The sequence below is a fragment of the Garra rufa genome, chromosome 6, assembly GCF_049309525.1.
Source record: "Garra rufa chromosome 6, GarRuf1.0, whole genome shotgun sequence".
NCBI classification, from domain to species: domain Eukaryota; kingdom Metazoa; phylum Chordata; class Actinopteri; order Cypriniformes; family Cyprinidae; genus Garra; species Garra rufa.
In genome coordinates, this window is record NC_133366.1 from 35,454,039 (window position 1) to 35,479,321 (window position 25,283).

The 25,283-nt window shown below is 36.9% G+C and overlaps 1 protein-coding gene across 2 annotated transcripts; it reads right to left on the reverse strand.

Moving 5' to 3' along the window:
- Positions 1-220: 220 nt before the first annotated feature.
- Positions 221-12,570, reverse strand: anxa5b (annexin A5b). Of its 2 annotated transcripts, none has more exons than XM_073842314.1 (13): positions 12,453-12,570; positions 12,199-12,235; positions 7,708-7,792; positions 7,403-7,497; positions 7,189-7,302; positions 7,021-7,111; positions 6,793-6,872; positions 6,604-6,654; positions 4,443-4,536; positions 4,255-4,350; positions 3,623-3,681; positions 1,272-1,394; positions 221-1,164 (listed from the first exon to the last, which is right to left on the reverse strand). In XM_073842314.1, exons 2-13 carry the CDS (start codon positions 12,199-12,201, stop codon positions 1,102-1,104), a joined length of 954 nt encoding a protein of 317 aa, XP_073698415.1. In that variant the 5' UTR covers positions 12,202-12,235; positions 12,453-12,570; the 3' UTR covers positions 221-1,101. The 2 variants fall into 2 exon arrangements, with proteins under 2 accessions (XP_073698415.1, XP_073698414.1); XM_073842313.1 differs by having other exon boundaries at positions 1,272-1,397.
- Positions 12,571-25,283: the final 12,713 nt, after the last annotated feature.

Below are 25,283 nucleotides of genomic sequence, written 5' to 3' on the forward strand. Positions count from 1 at the left end.
TGACTACAGCGCCACCTTGAGACTGATACTGACATATAGTGCACTAAAAGTCACTGACTAAGCAATTAAGTCACATGTTCACCAACGTGCTACAATATGAAATTATAAAGTTCTGGAAGTGTGGATGTTTAGTGAGAAGGTATGGAACTCCGCAAAAAAGGTGCTGCAATTGCACAAAACGGCTCAGTTGACATGATGTCTTCAGTCACACAGGAGACTGTTTGTTTGCTTTTGTTGCATGAGTGTTTATTGTGAACATTATGGCAATGTAATATTAAAACATTTTTGTAGTAGCACCTTTTAGTATATATTAATAACCTTAAAGAGGACAAACTGTTCTAGCCTTTATTAGCGGTGTGTAATCCCATATCACTGTGCCAATCACTGGCAGCATGTTTAAACTTTAAAAGTGTAATATTGATGAAACAACCTTCTTTTCCTTCAAACCACTGACATCAAAAGTACAGTGAACCTTTCCTTTAACTTTCACAAATCTAGTTTGAACCAAACACAGACAGACCAACAGTGAAATAAACTTGCTAATGATGCCAATTATGAGACTGGCGTTATACATATTGCTATACACTGCTCTAAATGTCAAAGAAGTTAATAAGCATACAAACAATAAATAAGTGAAAAATTGTTGAATACATATAAAATATTGCTTCATTGAGTACAATGAGTCTTTGGTCTAAATAGTTATTTTCAAAAACTTCATAAGGCTTGAGTTTTCATCTTTAATAGAAATGAATAGGACTTTTTTTCTGTAACAGACTGCACAATTCAAGCAGAGAAATGTGAGTCTTTAAATATGGAAAAGAGAAGGAGTTTCATATTTTTGTAGTTTATACCAAAATATTTTTTCTCTAAATCTATTACACATTTCATGAAATGTGAATGCCAAAATGCCAAAACTAATTCTGTTCTTTGCAGAGCATTTTCACAGTTGGACAAGAGATCCTTCTATTGATTTGGAATGTCATGTTTTTGTAATTTTTCCTGAATTGGGTTCAGAAAGAGACTACAGGCCCTGGTCCCATAGACATTCCCCCCTGAAAAGGAAGTCATGGGATCTGACCCAGGCAGAGAGGGTTGCAGGGCTTATGCATCGTCACCGCCACACAGGAGCAGAAGGGCTTTACGGTAGTCACCTGAGGTATCACCCTGTGGTAACAGAAAAGATTTAAGATTTAGTTTTGATAATGTGGATAAACCTGAAAATTGATAAGGCATTAATTGCTAAATACTAACACCTGTATGCATCAGTATACCTGAATCATTTTGTGCAGAGAGGTTGCAAACCTCTTGCGGAATTCAGCACGTATATCCAACATGTCCACCTCACTACGGGAAGCCATGATTCTGATCAATGTTTGGTCATCAGTGCCTGCCCCCTGCTGGATAAAAGTAGAATTGAAGCAACAGGTAAGTTCTTTGCCAGTTATTATAGTTAACTAAATCTAAAATCAGAAAAAAACAACAACTTACTATTAGAACCTAGTAATTATTTTATTCAGCTATTTGCCAAAGCAACATTTCAACATTTTCATTTAGTTTAACCTGATATATTAAAATATTCATTGATGTATGGTCTGTTAGGATACAACAATATTTGGCCAAGATACAACCATTTAAAAACCAGGGCCCGTATTCACAAAACATTTGATCTTATCACTAAGAGAGTTCTGCTAAATAGCAGTAAAAGTTTTTAGCTGAGTTTTCTCTTAAAACCTATTCACAAAGCTGCGATATTATGTTGCCATATTCAAATAAAGTTTTAAAAATAAAGATGTTGCCACTAATGCCAATTAGAGTCAATAATTAAACAAGTCTATGTTAATCTAATTGTCAGCCTCTTACATGTCTGCTTCTTATGAACAATTAACAGATACGCATATTATCAACATTTTAATTGACCGACTAGAATAATCATGGCTGATAGTAAGACATGCTTACTAAAATGTTCACATCCAAGGCAGATAGCCAGCAACAGCCATTTTAGCCCTGCTGAAAAAAAAAAGTCATGTTTTTACTGGTTAAAATAGAAATTCCATTGGTTTTAATGGTAACTGTAATGGTGCCTGTGTTCATCTCTACTGAAAATTGGTCACCTTCTATTGGTGACTTGGTAAAACCACTAAATTCTGATGTATTATGTCCCAAAAACAGTACAGGAAACCATTTATTAATGATTTTAATGGTTAAAAGTTGATGGTTTGTAATATTTGCATTGGTATTTGTAGTGGAAACAATTAGAATTTCTTTGATGGTTGTTGATGGTGAGGCCTAGTTTGTGATTTGGTCTTAGGTGTCCTCTTCACTACTCCTAATGTTTCCCAGATTTAGGAGCTAGTTTTAGCGATAAAATACTTTGTGAAATACAAATAAACAAATTTAGGAGTCCTAAATTTAGGACTGACACGCCCATTATTTTTAAAATTTCCTCCTAAATCGCTGAGTTAAGAGCTACTTTTAGCCTTAAGATGTTTTGTGAATACGGGCCCTGGAATCTAAGGGTGCAAAAAAATAAATAATAAAAATAAATAAATAAATTCAAAATACTGAGAAAATCACCCTTAAAATTGTCCCAATGAAGCAATGTTAGATTTTGATTTTGATATTAATTTTTGATATTTACGGTAGGAAATTTACAGAATATCTTCATGGAAACATGATCTTTACTTACTATCCTAATAATTTTTGGGATGAACGAAAAATCTATAATTTAGGGCCTGTCCACACGGAGACGCGTTTCGCTGTATACGTATACATTTTTTATCGTATTGGCGTTTTATCCACACGGATCCGGCGTTTTAGGAGACTGAATCCGCTATTTTTTGAAACCGGGTCCCAAAGTGGATAAATCTGAAAACGACACCCTCGTGGTTTCATGTGTACAGCCAATACGTATATTTTGTGAAACGATGATGTCATCACATCACGTGTCGGCTGCGTCACACGTAACAGCAACAACAATAATGGCGGACTACATGATTGTGTTCGTGTTGCTACTAAGCCTACTAGCTTTATTACAGCAAAATCTATTGCTTCTATGCAACTGTTATGAGCAACAAGCGATAATTGTTCGCATCTTCGTCTTCTTCTTAGTTCGTATACAGCGCGCAAGGTTATGCGCATGCTCAAAATCTTCTTCTCCATGTATCGCGTATCTCTATGGCAGAATTACAGCACCCCACACTGGTCTGGCATATATACTACACCGTTTTCAGTGGTTTCGTGTTTACAGAATTTTTTTTTAGAACGAGGAAAAAAAATGATCGGATAGGGAACGGCTTCGTGTGGACGGAGTCTTAGACACATAAAATGGATTTTTGGCTATTGCTACAAATATACACGTGCTACTTATGACTGGTTTTGTGTTCCAGGGTCACATATAGACAATATAAAAAAATAAATAAATAATAATAATAATAATAAATGACAAAAACACAACAAAATTACTACAACTTAAAAATTAAAACGAAACATACAAAAAAATGATACTAAAATAACTATTGTTTTTTGCAGTTCGTTCTCCTTTTTGGCTCAGAAAATATTTAATCAGATATAAATATGTAAAACAATATATTTGTTGTTCACAAATATTAAAACACAGATTGACCTTCATGGCATTGTAAAGGCCGTCGGCAAAGTAACCTGGCACACTGCGGGCACACTTCACTGAGAAGGGAGAGAAAAGAGTGTGTTAGGAGACAAAAGAGACACACATGACTCTGAGTGCTGCATTTGGTTGATTGTTCAATTACAAAAATTATTCCCACCCCTAATATGATTAAATATGAAGAATAATATGAAGAAAAAAACAACAACAACAGAAAGCAATTTTGGCCATACTTTTTAACTTCACCTCTATAATAAAATGATAAAAGTGCTAAAATAAAGATTATTTTGCACTTGATTTAAAAACGAACCATATCGTATTGACACTGGGACGTATGGGTGTGGATAATGTGTGCCCTACATTATAGGGACAAAATGTCCCCACAAAGATGGCAATATCCAAAATCGTTGTCCTTGTGGGGACATTTTTTGGTCCCCATGAAGAAACAAGCTTATAAATCACACAGAATTATGCTTTTTGACAATCTAAGTTTGCTGTGAGGGGTAGGATTAGGCCATAGAAAATACAGTCTGTACAGCAGAAAAAACCAGTACATCTATGGAATGTTCTCATAAAACATGGAAATCCAATCTGTGTGTGTGTGTGTGTGTGTGTGTGTGTGTGTGTCTTACCCACGGCCAGCAGTACTTCCTGGAGGGTTCCTGATGTCTCTCTCTGGATGCTCTCCTCTATTTCATACCCTGAGAGCTTTCTATACTCCTCAAACACTGCAGAAAAATCATTAGAAAAATCACAGAAAATCAATGAATATAGAAAAACAAAAATACCAACATTATCTACATGCATGTATCAGACTAACCTTTCCTAAGGTGAGCATTACTACGGTTTCCCAGTATAGTGATAAACTGGCCTTCATCAGTTCCATACTTCTTTTCTCCAGCTGTAAACAGAGCCTACACCCAACACAAACACTTTTTAAACATTGTAAACTGATATTAGACACTACAAGCACTAGATGGCAGCATTTCACCTCATCTTACATCAAGTCAAAAGACGCTAAACTTTTTATACCACATCTAATGGGTTTTCAGAGAAAGAACATTTCAATCAAACTCGACACAGCTGTTTTTTTGAAAGGCCGTTTCTGCCACTGAATAAAAAAGTAAACTGTTATTGCGAGTTATAAAGTCAGAATGGTGGGGTATAAACTGAACTGTGAGTTTATATCCTGCAATTCTGATTTTATAACTCGCAATTGTGTTTACATCTCACAGTTCTGAGAAAAAAAAAAAATCAGAATTGCGAGTTTACGTGACTCAGAGAAAAAAAAAGTTAGAATTTATGTGATGCAATTCTGAGAAAAAAAACAAGTCAGAATTGCGAGATGTAAACTTGCAATTGAGAGAAAAAAAGTCAGAATTGTGAGATAAGTCGCAATTACCGTTTTTTATTTTTTGTTCAGTGGCAGAAACTGGTTTCCACAGTTTTTGCAAATATTTACAGGGTTCGTACGGTCATGAAAAACCTGGAAAAGTCATGGAATTTTGAAATGGCAATTTCCAGGCCTGGAAAAGTTTTGGAAAATTAAATTAACCCACAAAGTTTTGGAAAAGTCATGGAAATTTGTTTGACCAACTCTGTATATTAGAATATTGCTGATCATTTTGTTTAAATTCCAGTTAACGAGCGCACAATCGGTCACGTGATCGGTCGCGTGGGGTAACGGCGACTCGCAGTTTTGTATCAAATGTAAGGCCATAAAAAGTTATAAATATTTAAAATAGTACAAGAAAAGACTTGATTATAATTTTAAGAGGTCTTACAGTTGGGGATGGAAAGACGATCGCGATAGGGTTGGATAAATCTTCAAAAAGGCAATGATGTCATTGAATAAATATGTGCACCGCACGTTTCAAACTCAAAACGCGGCACGGATGTCTATATATGAATGTATCTGAAGGGAACAGACTGTCCTCAGAAACGTGTTGCATGTTCATTTCTTGTCTGACAAAACAGCGTTAATGCTGATTTGTATACAGCCGTTACTAGGGAAACTAATATTTCAGCGCTCCTAAAGCGCCACCCTTGTGACAGAATTCATTTTTATTTCCAATAATTTTTTTCCCAGCTTTTTATGGTCAAATTATTGCAATTATCAATCCATGTTTTTATGCAGCAGCAGACACATAGAGGTGTAAATGTGAAAAAAGTTAATGTGCCTTTTAAAAATCTAAACAATTAAGTAATATATATATATATATATGTGTGTGTGTGTGTGTGTGTGTGTGTGTGAGACCCTGGACCACAAAACCAGTCATAAAGTTAAATTTGACAAAACTGAGATGTATACATCATATGAAAGCTCAATAAATAAGCTTTCTATTGATGTATGGTTTGTTAGGATAGGACAATATTTGGCCGAGATACATATTATTATTATTATAAATAAATATACATATAGGCCTATTTGAAAATCTGGAATCTGAGGATGCAAAAAAATCTAAATGCTAAGAAAATCACCTTTAAAGTTGTGCAAATTAAGCTCTTAACAATGCATATTACTAATCAAAAATTACATTTTGATATATTTACAGTAGGAATTTTACAAAAAATCTTCATGGAACATGAACTTTAGTTAATTTCCTAATGATTTTTGGCATAAAAGAAAAATCAATAATTTTGACCCATGCAATGTATTTTTGGCTATTGCTACAAATATACCCCAGCGACTTAAGACTGGTTTTGTGGTCCAGGGTCACACACATATATAAATATATAAATATCCAAAAAAAATTTGGATGCTCCTAATTTTTTGAAGTTGGGAGCACCAGTGCTACCAAGTAAAAAAGTTAATTTCGAGCCCTGATACATATACATTTCATGAAACATTAAGTCATGAATATTTACTTAAAGTCATGGAAAAGTCATGGAAAAGTCATGGAATTTTACTGGTAAAAATGTGTATGAACCCTGTATTTAGTTGTATTGAGCTTGTTGTGAAATTACATATACAAACTTACCTGGGCATCACTTTGGATGAGGTCTTCTTGTATACCCTGCTGTCTGCTGGCCTATAGAGAAATCATTTAATATCAAATTAATGAACAGTAATACAATAAAATGACAAAACATCAAAATCAAATAAAGTCTTATTTCAGTGGATTGAATTTTCCAGTCTCACTTCATAAGAATTATAAAGGACTACATACTTGTAGCAAAACAACCAGCATCCTCTGGAAATGACCTCCAGTGTCACCAGTCACATCTTCCTCCAGGTCATCATTATGCTCTAGAATACACATATAAACATCATCAACATTGAAGAGAGTGTCATTCAACACATATTGCTTTACTGATAAGTATCAGACTAAATAACTAAGAATTAGAATACTATACAAGTCAAAGACTCATAATACACAACACACACAAACAGTTACCTTGCTTGTATAAACTTTTGATCTGGTTGACTTCATTAGGTGACCTAGATGCCAAGACCTCAACCAACACTTTCTCATCCGTGCCTGCACCCTAATTTGTATTAAAAAACAATGATCATTAAAATTGGTTTTCTTTGCTTAAAAGTGATTAACAGCCATGGTATGTACCTTAATAGCATCCCGCAGACATGTGACCTCATACTTGATGGGAGGAGTCATGAGAGCTACTATCAGACTCTCAAATTTCCCACCCAGCTCCGACTTCAAATCATCCACCAAATCCTAAACAGATAAAAAAAAATAAAGAAATGCATCTGCATGAATTCAAATTAAACAGCGTTTATAAATGGCTTGAGTACATACATTTTGCCGATGATATTACCTTTCCATGCAGGGTTTTGTATGCAGCTTTGATTTCTTGGCGCTGTGCATTACTGCGTGCTGTCAACAGCTGGAGAATGGCATCCTCATCGGTGCCTGAGTAAAAAAAAATCTATTCATGTTAATGACCATTACATAATGAGTAGACTGATACCCATCTGTTACACCCAGATGCAATAGTTATTAATTCATTTAACAAGTAAATCTCACTAATTAATGTCTAAATACAAATGCACCTATATACCACCTTGATTATCCAAATATTATTACATTTTATTTGACATTTAAAATGTTTGACAAACTCACCAAGTCCTTTCATTGCCTTGTAGAGAACTTCAGCGTCATTATTAGCATTGAATCCACTGTGGGCCTTCACTGTGCCTCTGCCAGCCTAAACCAGAAAACAATCAAGTAATAGTTTCAAGTTCACTTTTTTTTTAATTTATAGTATGTACAGTGCCTTGCAAAAGTATTCATACCCCTTCATTTTTTTTTCACATTTTGTTTTGTTGCAGCATTATGTTAAACTGCTTTAAATTAGTCCATACACCATAATAATGACAAAGCAGAAACCAGATTTGCAAATTTTACAAAATTTATTAAAAATAAAACACTGAAATAAGAACATTGCATAAGTATTCATACCCTTAACTCAGTACATAGTTGAAGCACCTTTACAGCCTCAAGTCTTTTTGGGTATGATGTGACAAGCTTTGCACATCTGCATTTGGCAATTATCTGCCATTCTTTGCCTCACCTTTTTACCTCTCAAGCTCTGTCAGCTTGGATGGGGGCTGGCAGACATTTTCTAGAGTCCTAGTTGTTCCAATCGTCTTCCATTATGGATAATGCTTCTGTGACCCTTCAATGCAGCAGATTTTTTTCTGAACTCTTCCCTAGATCATTGCCTTAATGCAAGTCTGTCACTGAGCTCTACAGGAAGTTATCTTGACCTCAGGTGTGTGCCTTTCTAAATCATACTCATTCAAATGAATTTGCCACAGTTAAACTCCACTCTAAGTGTAGTAACATCTAGAAGCAATATGAATGCTCCTGAGCTAAATTTAGAGTGTCCCAGAAAAGGGTATGAATACTTATGCAACGGGATCTTTTCAGTTTTTTATTTTTAATAAATTTGCACAAATGTTAAAAACCTTTTTTTGCTTTGCCATTGTGGAGTAGGGAGTGTAGATTGATGTGGGCAAAACAGTAATTTAAAGCAGTTTAACATAAGGCAGCAACATAACAAAATGTGAAAAAAATGAAGGGGTATGAATAATTTTGCAAGGCACTGTATATATTTAACTTTAGGAACTTAAGTAATGCATCTATGATTCACACCCACACCCACATTTCCTCTGCAGCCAAAGATCTTGGAGTCTGACTCCTTAAGATGATGTGCATTTAACTTTTACATGCAGTAGTTTTCCAAGTGGAAACTTTGAGCGACTACCACAAATCTTCTATGCCATATGTGTTTGTGGGAGGTGGGGAGTACTGGATGTGGACATAGGATACAATGATACAAGACTGCATATATATAAATGAATATAACATTGTTTTCCATTTTCAAAAAGTATTGTTCAAATTTACTTATATGCATCATGCTTGAGACTTAAAAGAGATACTACTGTCCACTCAAATTCAGGAAGTTATGTAAGATACCAGAAAAAGTCTTTGATTACTAACTGATGTAACTAAAGATCTTACAAGAACACAGTGAAAAGTCTTCAGGCAAGTTTTTCATACAGTTTAATAAACTTCAATGAAGAAACAGTCTGTTGGTGTCTGTTTGTGGATCAAAGGAGTCACGGGAAAAGATACGAGCGCAAACACACGCACACGGGTTTGTTCTTATCTCATTTAGGTCCCCTGGGTGACAACCACACTACTGACAAAATCCCTCAGCAAGGCTTCATTTAAAAAGCCCACAAATACACACTAAAGCCCTCTGCTAAACCTCACTGTATCCACACAAGCTCAGAACATACTGCAAATCAATATCTAATCGCTTTGCTGCTATGTAGCCTTTGTTTTAGACCTATTTAATGCTACAAGACAGGCTGCATTAAAAAAAAAAAAAAAATCACATACTTCCCTACTATTTAGTATGTAAAAAAAGTAGTGTCCAAATTCACAGTAAGCAGATGTTTGTGCCATAGCAAAGAGAAGAACTTTGTTTTTTAAGTATATGTTATGTAGTAAGTATACAAATATCAGTGTACTAGTAGTATACTTTTAAATGTACTATTTCAATACTCCTTGGGACTAAATTGACCCACTTTCTAGTATATAAAAGTATAAAAGTAGCAAACTTTGAGTGCACAACTAGTTTACATCTATGTTTTAAGTTTGTACTGGAACTTAAGTATACTAAAAGTGAACTTATAGGTATACAGACTTTACTAATTAAATACATTTTTATGCATGTTTAGTACAGTTTGAAGTATAGTCTCAGTAAACTACTAGTTTAGTAGTTTTATACTGCAAGTATACTCGTAAGTTTTCTTTAAGTGAACTTTACATCATACTTTAAGTATACTACTATGTCACTATTTAGGTATTAATTTGTATATTTTTTATACGAATATCTAAACATACAAAACATCAAAAGAAAAAACAGCGTATCTGCTTGTAAACAAAAACATTTTATTCTAGCTTCATTCTTTTTTATAAACACTTGAATGTGGGTAAGTTTCATAAATAAAAAAATAAATAAACAACATTTTAAACAAAAAGCTAAAAAAGACTATTCATGTATTCAACGTAGTTTAGACTTTTTCTAAATATAAGTTACTTCAATGCCATTTTAAGTATATTTCTGAGAACTATATGAAGCACATTTCTGAGAAGTACATAAAAAGTAAACTGAAAATAAACGTTCCTATTTTTAATTTTAAAGGAAGTATACTAATAGCACACCTGAATAAACATTTTTTTCGTAAGGGTGAGCACGATCTACCCATATCACTTCTGAAATGTGCATAGGATGGACACATTACTATCCCATGAGGTCATGAGGATTTGTGAATGGCAGTGAAACAAAGTACCTGATGGTGGTAGCTCACATGACAACGACACAATGGCAAATGTAGTACACTGGGATTACATTCATACTATATAAAATATACACAGGACACAGTCACAGCCAGACAGTATTTCTAAATTCTTAACTGCATATTATTACACTTGCTATATTTTTATTATATCTTTCTGTGGCAGGAGTAGTATGCTATAATGCAATCCCGAGTTTAGCAAATGTGTTAAGGCTATGATTATAAGGCCGAAGGTCAGAAGCTGTTAAGCCCTCAGAAATTGTCCAATAAGCAAAGTGAACATGTCTATTGTGTATAAACTTGCTGCCACACAGCTTTTACTAAGTCTTGTCAATTACTACTCACAGCTTTTTCAATAGATAAAATTAAATTAAATGACATTTTGTTGTCTGGGAGAGGAATTGTATTGTTCGTCTCAGGCCTAAGTTAATGTCTCAGCCACAGGAATGTGTTAAATAACTCAGGCCTGAATGCTTTCAGTGGTTATCTAGGAATCTGAAGCCATCCATTCAAAATCTAGCTCCAAACAGAACAGATTCCTGCTTTTGTATGATAGCAACATCATGTGTTATAGATTTAATCTGTGCAAAATTCCTGAGACACAGGATAAAACCTATTCCATTACCGTTTTATTTTATTAAATTTTACACAAAACAAGCAATATATATATATATATATATATATATATATATATTCCAAATCTGGCTGTGGTGACAATTCACTAGACTAGATGAAGCTGAAGTGAATACTAACTTATATACATCTTAACACAATGAACAGATTAATCCATTTACTTCCATATTTCAGTTTGGTAGCCTTTTTTTCTCCTAGTACTCAAGGCTCAATGTGAGCTGTCAGTTGGAGTCATGTTACACAGCCTCTTTTCATACAATATAGAGTAAACAAACATATTTGACACATTCAAATATATGGAAATGAAAGCAATATTAATTTACCTACAGCAACAAGTGTCCAAGTGTTTTCCAATCTCCCTAGTTTGAGCAGCTAAAAAGAACTTATTTTCCAATGCAACTGCAGCTTTCACTCTATAATTAATAAACAGTGATTTCAAACACGTCGGTTTTCAATGCACAGGTTATATTGACAGTACGCTAAACGTAGTATGATAGTAGCAAAACATTACATTACTTACTATGTCCTTTAGGTAATATTAGTATTATCCGCCACGTAAACGGAAATTGTCAATCAGTTTACTTGAACTCAGTGGAATTGGGGTGAATATACTGAAACTGTGAGGAGAGAGGATAGAAGAGTGGAGAAACTGAGTAGGAGACGGACAGGAACGCCCTTTGGGTCGTTTAGCCCACGCGAATGAGTCATCGGTGCTCTCATTTACAACTATTTTGTTTCTTTCAACGTTTGTAAAAACATAAACTCTCTTTTAAATAGTTGTAGCCCATAAAACATAGATATAAACATCGTTATCAGAAACATCACACTCCCCAAATGTGTCGCCAACATTGCTGGATGAGAAGCATCGTTTCATTCTGTAGGAAGTGTTTGACAGCGAAAGAACGAGTAACGGCATATTTGGTTCCTGTGCCTTTTTATGTTTTTTCCTACTCAGCTATTATGGGCGTCGACTCATGAACTGTCGGAAATTTTTACCATTATTCTCAATAGAAGATTAAATATCAGCAATAAGCAAGACGTGTTAAAACTTAATACACGTTAAAAAAAATTGATATACCTTTATTACAGCAATAAACAGATAACTTACCATCTTTGAGATTCACGTAATACTTCAGAGATTGAAGCTAAAAAAATCGACAAAATAACAGTTATGAACGTGAATATAATGCATTATGTGATTATAAAATGATATAAAGCAAATTTATGAAGTATTGAGATGGAGGAAAAAATGTTTAAAAGATTTTCAGACAGGTAGGGTTATACCTGTGTAACTTACTCTATAGAAATCTAAGTACGAAAAGTTTAAGGATTAGTGTTGAAGTGCCGCTTTCTTTCACTTACCGAGAGAAGAGTTTGAGTTTAGGAGCAGATGCCTGCAGTACAGACCGAAGCAGCAGTAGGAATGAGGAATGAAATACGCTAGTAGGAGGATTGAACTTGACTTCGATGTGTTTGAGCCACACCCTGGCAAATGAGCCAGTCGCTGTGACTTATGGGTAGTGGTGTTTCTGCTTTCTTCTTATATTTCAACACATCTGTACATACGAAAGCAATGAGTCACATCTAGGATGTATTTCAGAAGAATACAGTACAGAGAACATTTTTTGCAGAAAGTAATTATTTATTATACAAAATTATAAACTTTTGCCATCCAGGAGACTGGTTGTGAAATCTGATCCGGTAGTCCCCCACACCCTGTTGCTCAACAAACTCTTGTTCCAGCAGGTGCTCTCACTGTTTAATTAGACAAACGGAGAAAAACTATTTGCCAAGCAACATATTAAGTCTAATCAAACACACAAAGATGGGTGTCACGTTACACAAACCTTTTTTTTTTTTTTTGGAAAGTAACCCATTGTTGACGCATGCAAGACTTTCTGATCAAATTTCAAGCCCAAACATAATTGCAACTGCATTAAGCCTTGGCATGACATTTAGACTACAGCTGCCCTATAGCGTATTATAGCTTTATATGATAAACCTGTTAAGGGCACAAGGCAGACAAGTGCTATGAAACATGGCCTTGAACTTGAGCCAGATATTTTGAGAAAATATTCTGAGACAACCAGTGTTAGTGTCCTACCATGTGGCTTTATTATCAACCCAGAAGGACCACATCGAGTGCACGATCCATCTGAAACATTCCAATTTGGACTAGTAAAGGTAAAAAGCACATCTGCTGACAACATTGCTCAGGTTCCATTTATAAAAATTCAAAAAAGACAAGCCAAACTCAAAGAGACCCACACAAGTATTACTGGCAAGTCCAAGGTCATCTTGCAGTTACTGGTCTACATTGGTGTGACTGACACAAAATCAGATTTCGCAGTATATAGAGGATCTGGCGAGATGATGTCTTCATAGCATCAATGAAAGACAAGCTAGACATTTACTATTATAATGTTTACATGGATGTATATCTTTCAGTGATTTAAACGGACAGTTATAGTCATATATTGTAGTAAGATAATATTGATTTGATTTATTCTTGCATTAATAGTAAGTATATATGTTATGTAGTTAAGTAGTATGTAGCATATTTTGTAGTAATCTTTTGTAACATTAGATGTATCACAAATTATAACATTAAATATGTAGTACTTGCTTTTATTTAGATGTAAATATGTACATAACATGGTGAATACATTATATTTTATATTAGATCTTCTGTAATATATATGATAAGCATACATGTTTACTAATTGTATATATTTACATTTTAATACAGTGTGTGAAATAACAATGAACACCAGAACTGAGTTTTGACACATTTTTATTTTTATATGAATTATTTAAAAAGACATTTCATTGTCAAATTTTTCATTGTGTCTGTCAAATTATTTTCGCGAACTTAAGTATAAATAATTTCAATATACATTAGATCAACTTTTACTTTACAATACAAAGTAAAAAAGACTTTTTTACAAAAATAAACACATTTAATGATGTTAAGTATTAAAGGTATGCACTGCAACTAACTGAACAAATAACAAAAAAGTTTATTCCAAAAAAACTACTGTCAAAAGTTATAACTAAAACACTAATATTGTAATAATCACAATCATTCTAAAAAAATCTAATGTATACTGTAGTGATAGAGTGTATTTGTATTCGTTGGCCACTAGGTGTCAGTATTGTTGTACTTACCAGAGAGTTGATAGATGACAAGAGTGAAGGAGTAACTGCTGCTGAAGTTCCCGTCCTGGAAATAAAATAAAAACCAGTTTATTACAAAACTGTTTCTTTAATAAATCAAGAAATATTACATGGTACCAGGAGTGGTGATGATCACCGATACACAGAGTCGTACGGTGGCCGACAGAGGCCACCGTAGAGTCGTCATGGAAAGTGTTAAACTGCCTGACGCTGCGAACTGGACTGGGAATATTGATTGTGAATGGAGAACGTTTAAACAACGATTTACCCTGTACCTGCAAGCAGTGGGCCTTGATGAAGCCTCGGATGCACGGAAGATTGCACTGCTACTTACCGTTGCGGGACCTCAATCTATAGAAATATTTAACACGCTTCTGTTTGAACGGGCTGAAGATAAAGGCAAATATGATGTGGTAATAGAGAAGTTTGATTCACACTGCTCACCGAAAAAGAATGAGACGTTTGAAAGGTACGTTTTTCGTACTTGCCTACAGCAACAGGGAGTGACTTTTGACAGCTTCTTAATGGATTTGAAGTTGAAAGCAAGAACATGCAATTTTGGACTGTTGCAAGACTCTATGATTCGTGACCAAATTGTGTTTGGCATCGAAGATAAAAAAGTGAGGGAAAGGCTCTTGAGAGAGACTGAGCTTACCCTGGATGGAGCGGTGCGGATATGTCATGCCAGTGAAATAGCTCGTCAGCATGCCAGAACATTTAATGAAAATACAAAGATGAGTGGAAGTGACAATGAGTTCAGCTGTAGCCGCGGTGACAGAGAGGATGCAGAGAAGTGGGAAGAGTAAAGTGAAACCACAAAAGGAGAAGGAATTGTTTAACTGTAAGAGATGTGGCAGGCGACACTCACCAAAGCAGTGTCCAGCTTATGGCAAGGTCTGTGCTAAATGTAAAGGACAGAACCATTTTGCCAAGCAATGCTTTTCCAAGAGCAGACAGGGTGAAAAGGACCGTGTACATTCAGTGGAGGAAACAGATCTCAGTGACACATTCTTTGTTGGAATGGTGGAGCAGGCTGATTTCAGTCAGGAAAGACAAGAACAAACTAATGTGGATAGTGTTGCACGGGATAAGTGGATGACTGCTCTGGAAATAAATGGAGTAATTGTGTCACTTAAGCTAGACACGGGAGCAAAAGTCAACTTGATTTCAGAGCATGATGTCAAAGCAATGAAAAACAAGCCACGAATAAGTCAGAAAACAGTACAACTCAAAGCCTATAATGGACAAAACATTCCAACAAAAGGGACATGCAGACTCAAGGTAAAAGTGAGAAACAAAATACATCACCTCATGTTCGTGGTTGTTCCTGGGGGACATAATTCTGTGTTGGGAGACAAGGCATGTGAAGACCTAGATCTGGTGAAGAGGGTGTACATTATAAATAATTGAGAACAAAGAATGGAGAACAGTATGGAAAATATAGTGAAGCAGTTTCCTGACATTTTTAAAGGATTTAGAGTATCACCCTACAAAATACAGTTGAAACGTGACGCACAGCCAGTAGTCCACGCTCCAAGACGGGTTCCAGGACCTCTTTGTGAAAAATTGAGACAAGAGCTGGAAAGAATGACATCAATGGGAGTAGAAAAAGTGGAAGAGCCTACAGAGTAGGTCAATTCGATGGTGTGCGTGAAAAAAGCAAATGGTGATCTACGTGTGTGTATGGATCCCAAGGATTTAAATGCCAACATTCAAAGAGAACATTATCAAATCCCGACACGAGAAGAAATCATAAGTGAGATGGCAGGAGCCAAGTTTTTTACGAAACTAGATGCATCTCAAGGGTTTTGGCAGTTGAAGCTACATAAGGACAGCACAAGATATTGCACATTTAACACACCTTTCGGCAGATACTCCTTCTTGAGAATGCCATTCGGGATTTCCTCAGCTCCAGAAGTATTCCACAGAGCCATGGAACACATAATTGAGGGCATCGAGGGTGTGCATGTGTATGTGGATGATATTGTATTGTGGGGATCCACAATAGAACAGCACAACAAAAGGCTTATGGATGTCCTACAGCGAGTACAAAAGTTTGGGCTAAAATTGAATAAGGACAAATGTCAGTTTGGAGCTAAGGAAATAATATTTCTGGGAGACAAGCTGTCAGAAGGGGGTGTGGAACCTGATAAGAGTAAAGTACAGGCAATTCTCAAAATTCCAGACCCACAGACAGAAAGGCTGTACTAAGAGTGATGGGGATGATCAATTTTGTCGGAAAGTTCATACCAAACTTGTCTTCAAAAACAGTGTGCTTGAAAGAACTGTTACGTGACAAAGGCGAGTGCAAGTGGACAGCTGATCATGAATGGGGAAGAATGGGGAAGATTGAAAACTCTCCTCGCTTCAGAGCCTGTTCTGACATTCTTTGACCCGTCAAAAAGAACAAAGATATCGACTGATGCCTCGACTGAGTGTCGATATGCGCAGATAGAAAAAGAGAGCTTGGGCTTGGTGTTTGGAGTGTAAAGATTTCATAGCTATGTGTACGGGTTACCAACATTTGCGGCAGAGACTGATCACAAACCATTAATAGCTATCATCAAAAAGAACCTGAATCAAATGTCTCCAAGAATTCAGCGATTGATGATGCGACTGCAGAGGTACGACATGGAGCTTGTTTATACTCCAGGAAAGTACTTAGTTCTGGCAGACGCTCTGTCCAGAGCTCCAATACAGAGTGGAAAACATGCCGGAAGCTCCACAGACGCTGATGTGACTCATCATGTGAATATGGTAGCTGAAACTCTTCCAGTCAGAAACACAAAGCTGAAGCAAATTGCAGTGGAGACAGAGAAAGACAGATGTCTATAGCAGGTCATTAAGCATCTGAATGAAGGCTGGCCTAAAGGAGAATGTGCCCAGTACTACAACATCAAAACAGAGCTGAGTGTGGTCAAGGGACTTCTGCTGAGACAGAACAGGATCGTTATCCCTCAGTCACTGCGACAAGAAATGTTGAAAAGACTGCATGAGGGGCACCTTGGTGCAGAAAAGTGTAAAAGAAGGGCTAGAACTGCAATCTATTGCCCCAAAATAAATGTCGACATTGACAGGATGGTGTCAGCCTGTGATACTTGCTTGAAGCATCGTGCTAAGCAACAGAAAGAGCCAATGATTGTCAGAGATCTTCCAGATGAACCATGGCAGGAGGTTGGGACGGACCTGTTTTTCTTGGATGGACAGAAATACTTGCTTGTGATAGACTATCTGTCAAACTATCCAGAAATAGCGTTGCTTCCCAGTACATCTTCTGCAGGTGTGGTTACACATATGAAGTCCATCTTTGCAAGACACGGCATTCTGCAGGTGGTTTACAGCGATGATGGACCATGCTACAGTAGCAAGGACTTCCAGAAATTTGCTCTAGAGTATGGGTTTCAACATGTGACATCGAGCCCATTATATCCACAGTCAAATGGAAAAGCGGAGAGGGAGTACACATTGTGAAGTTGTTACTAAAGAAAGCAGTGGATAGTAGATCGGATCCTTATATAGCTCTGCTGAATTACCGTGCTTCACCACTGGAACATGGCGTGTCTCCGGCAGAAATCCTGATGGGGCGCAGATTGCGGACCACACTTCCTTGCATAGCAACTCCAAGAAAGAACAAAGACCTAAAGAGGAAACAACAGCACCCGAAACAGTGACAAAAGGCAAATTATGACAAGACATCAAAAGGATTAGAACCACTCTGCAATAATGAAACAGTAAGACTTGAAGACTTACTGTACTTGGTCTAAACGAGCCACAGTTCTGGAGGAGGTGAACCCAAGATCTTATACTGTCAGGACAGAGGATGGCCAGATCCTGAGGAGAAATCGGAGGAGTCTGTTGAAAACAAATGAGCCAGCATTAGTAGAGACTTCTACAGAGGATACAGACTGTGCAGTGTCAACAGAAACATCTAACATGCCTCCAGAAAGGAATGACCAGAAACCAGCTGAAGACATACATTCACCTGTACTGAGAAGATCTAAACGCACAGTAAAGCCTCCTCATAGACTTAACCTTTGGAGAGCATTAAGTAAGCAGTGGGTTATAAAAAAAAATCTGCTGATTAGTACTGCTTAATGTAAATAATTACTTGAAATAACTTGTTCTTTACATCTAAAGGAAAGGGAATGTAGTGATAGAGTGTATTTGTATTTGTTGGCCACTAGGTGTCAGTATTGTTGTACTTACCAGAGAGTTGATAGATGACAAGAGTGAAGGAGTTGTTGTTACTGCTGCTGAAGTTCCCGTCCTGGAAATAAAATAAAAACCAGTTTATTACAAATCTGTTTCTTTAATAAATCAAGAAACATTACATATACATTCACTGCTCAAAAAACATTGGTCCCTGATTATTAACCATAAAAAAGCAATTATGCCAGATCTGATTAATGCTTCCTGACAAGGTATTGGGGCACAACAGAATCCCAGATGTGGTTTTCCTTCACCCTTCGATTCACCCTTTCCACCAGAATTCTGAGGCGTGCAATGGCCTGTGTTTTTTCACAGTCCTGTTTGCTGAACTGCTTGGCAAATTTGAAAGGTGGAATGCTCAGTCTAGCACCAACACTTGAGAGTATATCTTTAATGGTTAACCCCTTGTCTGCCATGACCACATCTCCAGGCTCAAGCAGGTCCAAAATGCCAGACTTCTTGGTTATTTCTTTGTCAGAGATTGAACCGGTGTGAAGCTGGGAGATGAAAGTCACTGCACCACATGGAGCTACCCCAACCAGACCTTTGAATGTGGTAGTGCTCTTGTAACTGGAGAAGATCTCAGAGTGGAGTGTCAGTGATGTAGGGCTTTCACAGCGGATTTCTGTGCAATCCAGGATGACTCGCAGGTTTGGACTAAACAAATGGTAGTTCTCTGGCATGGAGGAGCCTATTTGTTGCCTGGACATCCAAATGGGTACTGAACCCAACACAAAGAACAAGTAATTAGCCCAGGTTATAATGGTCCTGCTCACTGTGGCCACACTTACCCTGAAAATGTCAGCAATTACTTGTTCCCTCAGTCCAGCAGCTACCCGACAGCAGTAGATGAACAGTTCATCTATGAGCTGGATCTTCCGTGCAGGGCTAGGACTTGGGAATGCTTCATGCCCCATCCTCTGTGCCTTGGTCCAGTACACCAGATTGCTGGCAGATGGACAAAAAGACTCCCAGAACACCTGGAAAACTTCTTGTGAGGGAAACTTTGTGTAATATCTGATTGTTTGACCAGAAACACAAAATCTGTTCACTGTCGTTTGTTTCTCCAGTGACATTTTCTGCAGCCTCGCCTCCAGCTGTTCAATGTACTGCAGAGCCTCATCTAATGCACCTATAAAATGAAAAAAAAAAATAAATAAATAAAATAAAGTTAGCAACTAATCATGCAATTAGTTAGCACCAAAGACATAAGGGTGGTTCTATAATTGCAGATACATTTGGTGTCCAATTTTTTTTCTGCTTTTAACTTGTAACTGTGTGATATATAATTGCATTTTTTATTTTTGAAAATCATGATTTCTAGTTGTTTGAATTTGTCTCAATAATGTTACCATCAGTAGAGTGAGAATGTTGATAGTATGTAAAATTATTGACAGTTATACACAGACAGAGACACACACATAACAGTCAATTCAAGAAGAAAATAAGATTTTCAGCTACATAGGACACTACTTACAGGAAAAAAAAAATGTTATGGCCTTTTATATCCTGTGATCAATGACAACGAGTAGCCAATAATTTAAATGATTAATAATATAAATATTTGATAAAGCTGAAAAAAAAAAAAAAAATGACACATAACGTACCTGCAATTATAGAATCACCAATAAGCAAATGTTAACATAAGTGCTTACCGGCAGGTGGGTGTGCCGCGTAATCATGTTCCTCAATGGGTAGGGCTGTTTGATTCCGAAAATTTTGGAATCGATTCCGATTCCAATTCCTGGTTCTGGAATCAATTGGATTCGATTCCAGAATTGATTCCTCACTGTTGTTGTCAGAGTTCCACCACAGCAAGATCCATCAACCACGCCCCCTGAAGACACACACACACGTTCACTGTCACCTGATTACTAATTACTCACCTGGATCCAATCAGCTCCCCTATATATACCCGGACAGATTCATTCCTCGTTGTCTGATCTACCGATCACACCCCTGCATGCTCTCCCCGTGGACTCTATGGTTTCCTGGTTCCATAGCTGGATTTACTCACCCGAACGCTGGACATCTCAGATAAGAACTATCACCTCTATACCTGCTTCAATATACTTACCAAACCTGTTAATAAACTTACCTTTTATCTTATACACTCACCTCCGTCTCTGCCTCCCTCTGTGCTGTGACAGTTGTTTCGATTCTTTTTCGATTCTTGTTTTTTAGATTGGAAGAAGCTAATTTCGCAATAAATGCAGGATGTAAAAGGCCATATAAAGTTACCTTCTCATAATATGAAGCTTCATTTGTTAAAAAAAAAAAAAAAAAAAAAAAAAATATATATATATATATATATATATATATATATATATATATATATATATATATACACACTATTTTTCTGTAGCTCTGACTGATTTCAAATTGTAATTCATTGCCCAGGAAATTAGTCATAACCCACAGCTCAGCAGTGGACATGCATTTATTGCATGAATAAAACAAGATGTGACGTGTATAAAATGACAAAATTAGCAAACTATACACTGAAACAAAATAAACAGAACTTTAACAATAACACTGATATAAGAGCTATAATTTCGCAATAAATGCAGGATGATATAAGAGCTCGTGGAGTAGCTGTCAATCAGATGCGCTCTCGACCACTGACGTGCTCTCTGCGTTTTCTTTCAGAGTTATCATTGGCTGATAGAAAGATTAAAAATAGCATTTATTTAAGATGTAAATAAGATCAAGACACGTCATGATCTATTCTGTCGTGCAATGCTCAAAATTGTGGACATCATGAGCCAGTTCTCCCGTAAAATAACATCTGAATCGTTTTTTGAACTGGTTCATTTATATGATCTATCCGAACGAATCTTTTCGTGGAAATGTATCAGACTATAATAACTATTAGCGAGCAAGAGGCAAATTAATGGGTGCTTCTCAAACTGAAGGCTGCATCCTTAAACTCAGACGAGTTTAGTAATGAGTCGATTTTATTATGTTTATTTTCGTTAATCGACGTTTGATGACTTGCAGCCGAAATATGTAGCCTTCATGGAATGCAGCCCTCTGTTTAAGAGGTAAGTTTTGTTGAACTGAAAACGGCTCTGAATGAGGAGTCGATTCCCCTTGAGAGGATCGATTCCAAACGTTGGAATCGACTCTCGATTCCCAATGCCTCGGAATCGAGGAATCAATTCTTTTTGGAATCGATTCCCAGCCCTATCAATGGGTGCATCTTCTAAGACTGCCAGCTGCTCCGGAACACGTACATCTATGCCGAGGCAGTTCTCTCAAATGCTGACAGCCTGGAAAACGACTGGGAATGACACCAACTTTCAGCCGCGAACTTCCTGAAACGTTATCGACAGCAGTAAAATGCTGACTACAGACATACGTGCTACCTCTCCGAATTACAAATGTAGAGCCTTCATCCCGTCTGATAGCAACAACCCATTCCCTTTTTTGGTCTTCGTTTAAAGGAAACCCATGAAAACTCAAATATGGTTGTTTTTGTTTAGAATTTGTGCACTGAGGGACGCTACAGCAACACTTATTCTTAGACGCCGCTCTTGTGCCGAATTTTGACCCCCGCCAGATTACTACCCCCCCCCTAGTATTGGTAGGTTTAGGGTTAGGTGTGGGGGAGGGGGTAGGATTAGAGGTGGGGTTAGGATTAGGCAATCTGGTAGCGCTTTCAACGAGAGGGGGTGATAATTTGGCAGGGGTTGAAAAAAGGCACAACACTGCCATTCTTAATCCCCGCTCTATAGATACCGGAAGTAACTTTACCCTGCGTTGCCGAATGCCGGAAACACAGAGCCCGGAAGTGTGAAAAAGGCCAATTAATTTTACTAATAGTTCGATTGGGCAGGCTGTCGCGAATTCATTATTTTTAATAAATATTTAATTTTTATATTATTACAAAAAAATATCTTAAAAAAAGGGCACTTTGATCACTTGTAGCCAAAAGGGCAGGTGCCCATATGTATATTACGTATACATGTATACAGTAAATTATTTTCATAAATAATGTCAATAAATTATTTTATTGACACTAAATACAAAAAAAATCGCAGTTCTGTCTCCAATTGCAAGGCAAGGCAAGTTTATTTATATAGCACATTTCATACACAGTGGTAATTCAAAGTGCTGTACATAAGAGGAATTAAAATCATAATATAAAAATCATACATAATAAATCACAACAATAAAAACTGAAGATTTTAAGAACATTTTAAATGATTTAAAAATTAATTAAAACAGTAGAAATGATTATACATAAAATAATGCAATCTGTTCGGACACAGCACAGTGCTCATTCAATAAATGCACAACTAAACAGATGAGTTTTGAGTCTGCATTTAAATGTGTCTAATGTATTAGCACATCTGATCTTTTCTGGAAGCTGGTTCCAACTGCGGGCGGCATAATAGCTAAAAGCGGATTCCCCTTGTTTTGTGTGAACCCTTGATATTACTAACTGACTCGATCCTAGTGATCTGAGTTGTCTGTTGGGTTTTTATTCAGTGAGCATGTCAGCAATGTATTTAGGTCCTAGGCCATTGAGAGCTTTATAAACAAGTAGAAGTACTTTAAAATCGACCCTAAACATAACTGGAAGCCAGTGTAAGGACCTGAGGACTGGTGTAATATGCTCTGATTTTCTGGTTTTAGTCAGAATCCTGGCAGCAGCGTTCTGTATGAGCTGCAGCTGTCTAATGGTCTTCTTGGGAAGGCCAGTGAGGAGACCATTACAGTAGTCCACCCTGCTGGTGATAAAGGCATGAACAAGTTTCTCCAAATCTTGACGGGAAACAAAACATCTAATTCTTGCAATGTTTTTGAGATGATAGTATGCTGATTTAGTTACTGCTTTGACATGGCTACTGAAACTGAGGTCTGACTCCGGAATCACACCAAGGTTCTTGACTTGATTTTTAGTTTTTTGACCCCTAGTGTCAAGGTACACATTTATCTTATGAACTTCATCTTTGTTTCCAAATGCAATGACTTCCGTTTTCTCCTTGTTTAACTGAAGAAAGTTTTGGCACATCCAACTGTTATTTTCATCAATGCATTGGCAGAGGGAGTCAATGGGGCTGTAGTCATTTGGCGATAAGGCTAGGTAAATCTGGGTATCATCTGCATAGCTGTGATATGCTATTTGGTTCTTTCTCATTATTTGACTTAGTGGGAGCATATAAATGCTGAACAGCAGCGGCGCTAGAATTGAGCCTTGTGGGACTCCGCATGTCATAGACGTCCACTTAGACTTGAAGGAGTGGAAGTCGGAAGACATCATGGCCTTTTTACAAATTAATATCCTTATTAATTCTTACACATTTTTAGTAGATGATCTAGCTCATAAATCAGTGTTTAACTCCTAATATTATTTGTTGTTTAATATTAGTAGTGGCTAGAAAGATGTCTTAATAGAAAATCACATGATGTTAGAATAAATTGTGCTCTGAATGAGATTTGTGCTTGTTGAAGTTTCTCTTTTCTCAGACACCCGAGGTCACACCTCAGGAGGTCAGGATGACCCTCCTGATTACGTGAGCAGTTGTGACCAAGACATCTGTGATCGGGACATCTATGACATGTGTTCTTGATAACTGATCAAATGCGAATCCCTTAGACTTGTATTAGTGAAATCCTGTTGATTTGGTTCTATTTTTCTAAGAGGCTAACTGTTAAGTGTGCGTGTATCAAGCCACACTGATAAAGAGTCTTGCCTGGCTAGGCAACCTTGACGATAGATAAGACCTCTGTGTGTGACTTTATGTGTGTGTTGAATATTTCACACTTATCTAGGTTCTGGACCAATCCGGATCTTCCTAATCTATGTATTGACGTAATTAGCAACCTCTGTTAGAGTATAATTACTGGTGTTTTGAACATGTACGCAGAGCGGCCTACGAACTCCATCGAGAGTATTGAAGCTGACTTCTGCTGATGAAACTGCAAACTATTTTCTTCAGTAAACATGACTTCGATTGATTGAATCTTTGACTCCTGGTTTTTGTTCATCATATCTGGTCCTTGGGTTTTTGCTGTAAAATTCCCCCTACAGACTTATGTTCTCCTATACTCACATAATAACCTCTCCCTTCTAAGTATGACCTGAACCAATTTAGAACCATTCCAGAAAGCCCAACCCAGTTTTCCAGTCTATCTAGAAGGATGTTATGATCGACAGTGTCAAACGCAGCACTGAGATCTAGTAATACCAGCACTGATATTTTGCCAGAATCAGAATTTAGGCGAATATCATTTATTATCTTTATGAGCGCTGTCTCTGTGTTATGATGTTGTCTGAAGCCAGATTGGAAATGGTCCAGGTATCCATTTGAGTTTATGTAGTGGTTCAGCTGATCAAAAACAACCTTTTCAATAATCTTGCCTATAAAAGGAAGATTTGATATTGGTCTATAGTTGCTCAGTATGGTGTTATCAAGATTGCTCTTTATCAGAAGGGGCTTAACAAGTGCAGTTTTCAGGGAGTTTGGAAAAGTCCCAGAAAGAAGTGAGGTGTTCACCACTTCTAAGAGATCTGTTTCCAAGCAGTTAAGCACACTTTTGAAAAAAGATGTGGGAAGTGTGTCAAGGACAAGGTAGCAAGTTGACGATTTAAGGTACTATGCTATTTCTTTCAAAATGTTGCTATCGATTGCTTCAAAAAGCAGACATAGTGACGACTTTTTGAAATTGCGGTCGAATCTGTCTGACCTCTGCATAACTTGAGGGTGTGCTAATTGTCTTTCTTATATTTTTGATCTTCTCAGAAAAGAAGTAAGCAAATTCATTGCATTTGCTGTCAGAGAGCATTTCACTAGGGAT

What these genes read in the sequence shown, in the direction of transcription:
- anxa5b (XM_073842313.1), bottom strand. An exon ending in TGCTGGTTGTTTTGCTACAA is followed by an intron (nt 6,655 to 6,792) that starts GTATGTAGTCCT and finishes ATTTCTCTATAG; the next exon opens with GCCAGCAGACAGCAGGGTAT. An exon ending in GCCTTTACAATGCCATGAAG is followed by an intron (nt 1,398 to 3,622) that starts GTCAATCTGTGT and finishes ACTTTTATCCAG; the next exon opens with CAGGGGGCAGGCACTGATGA.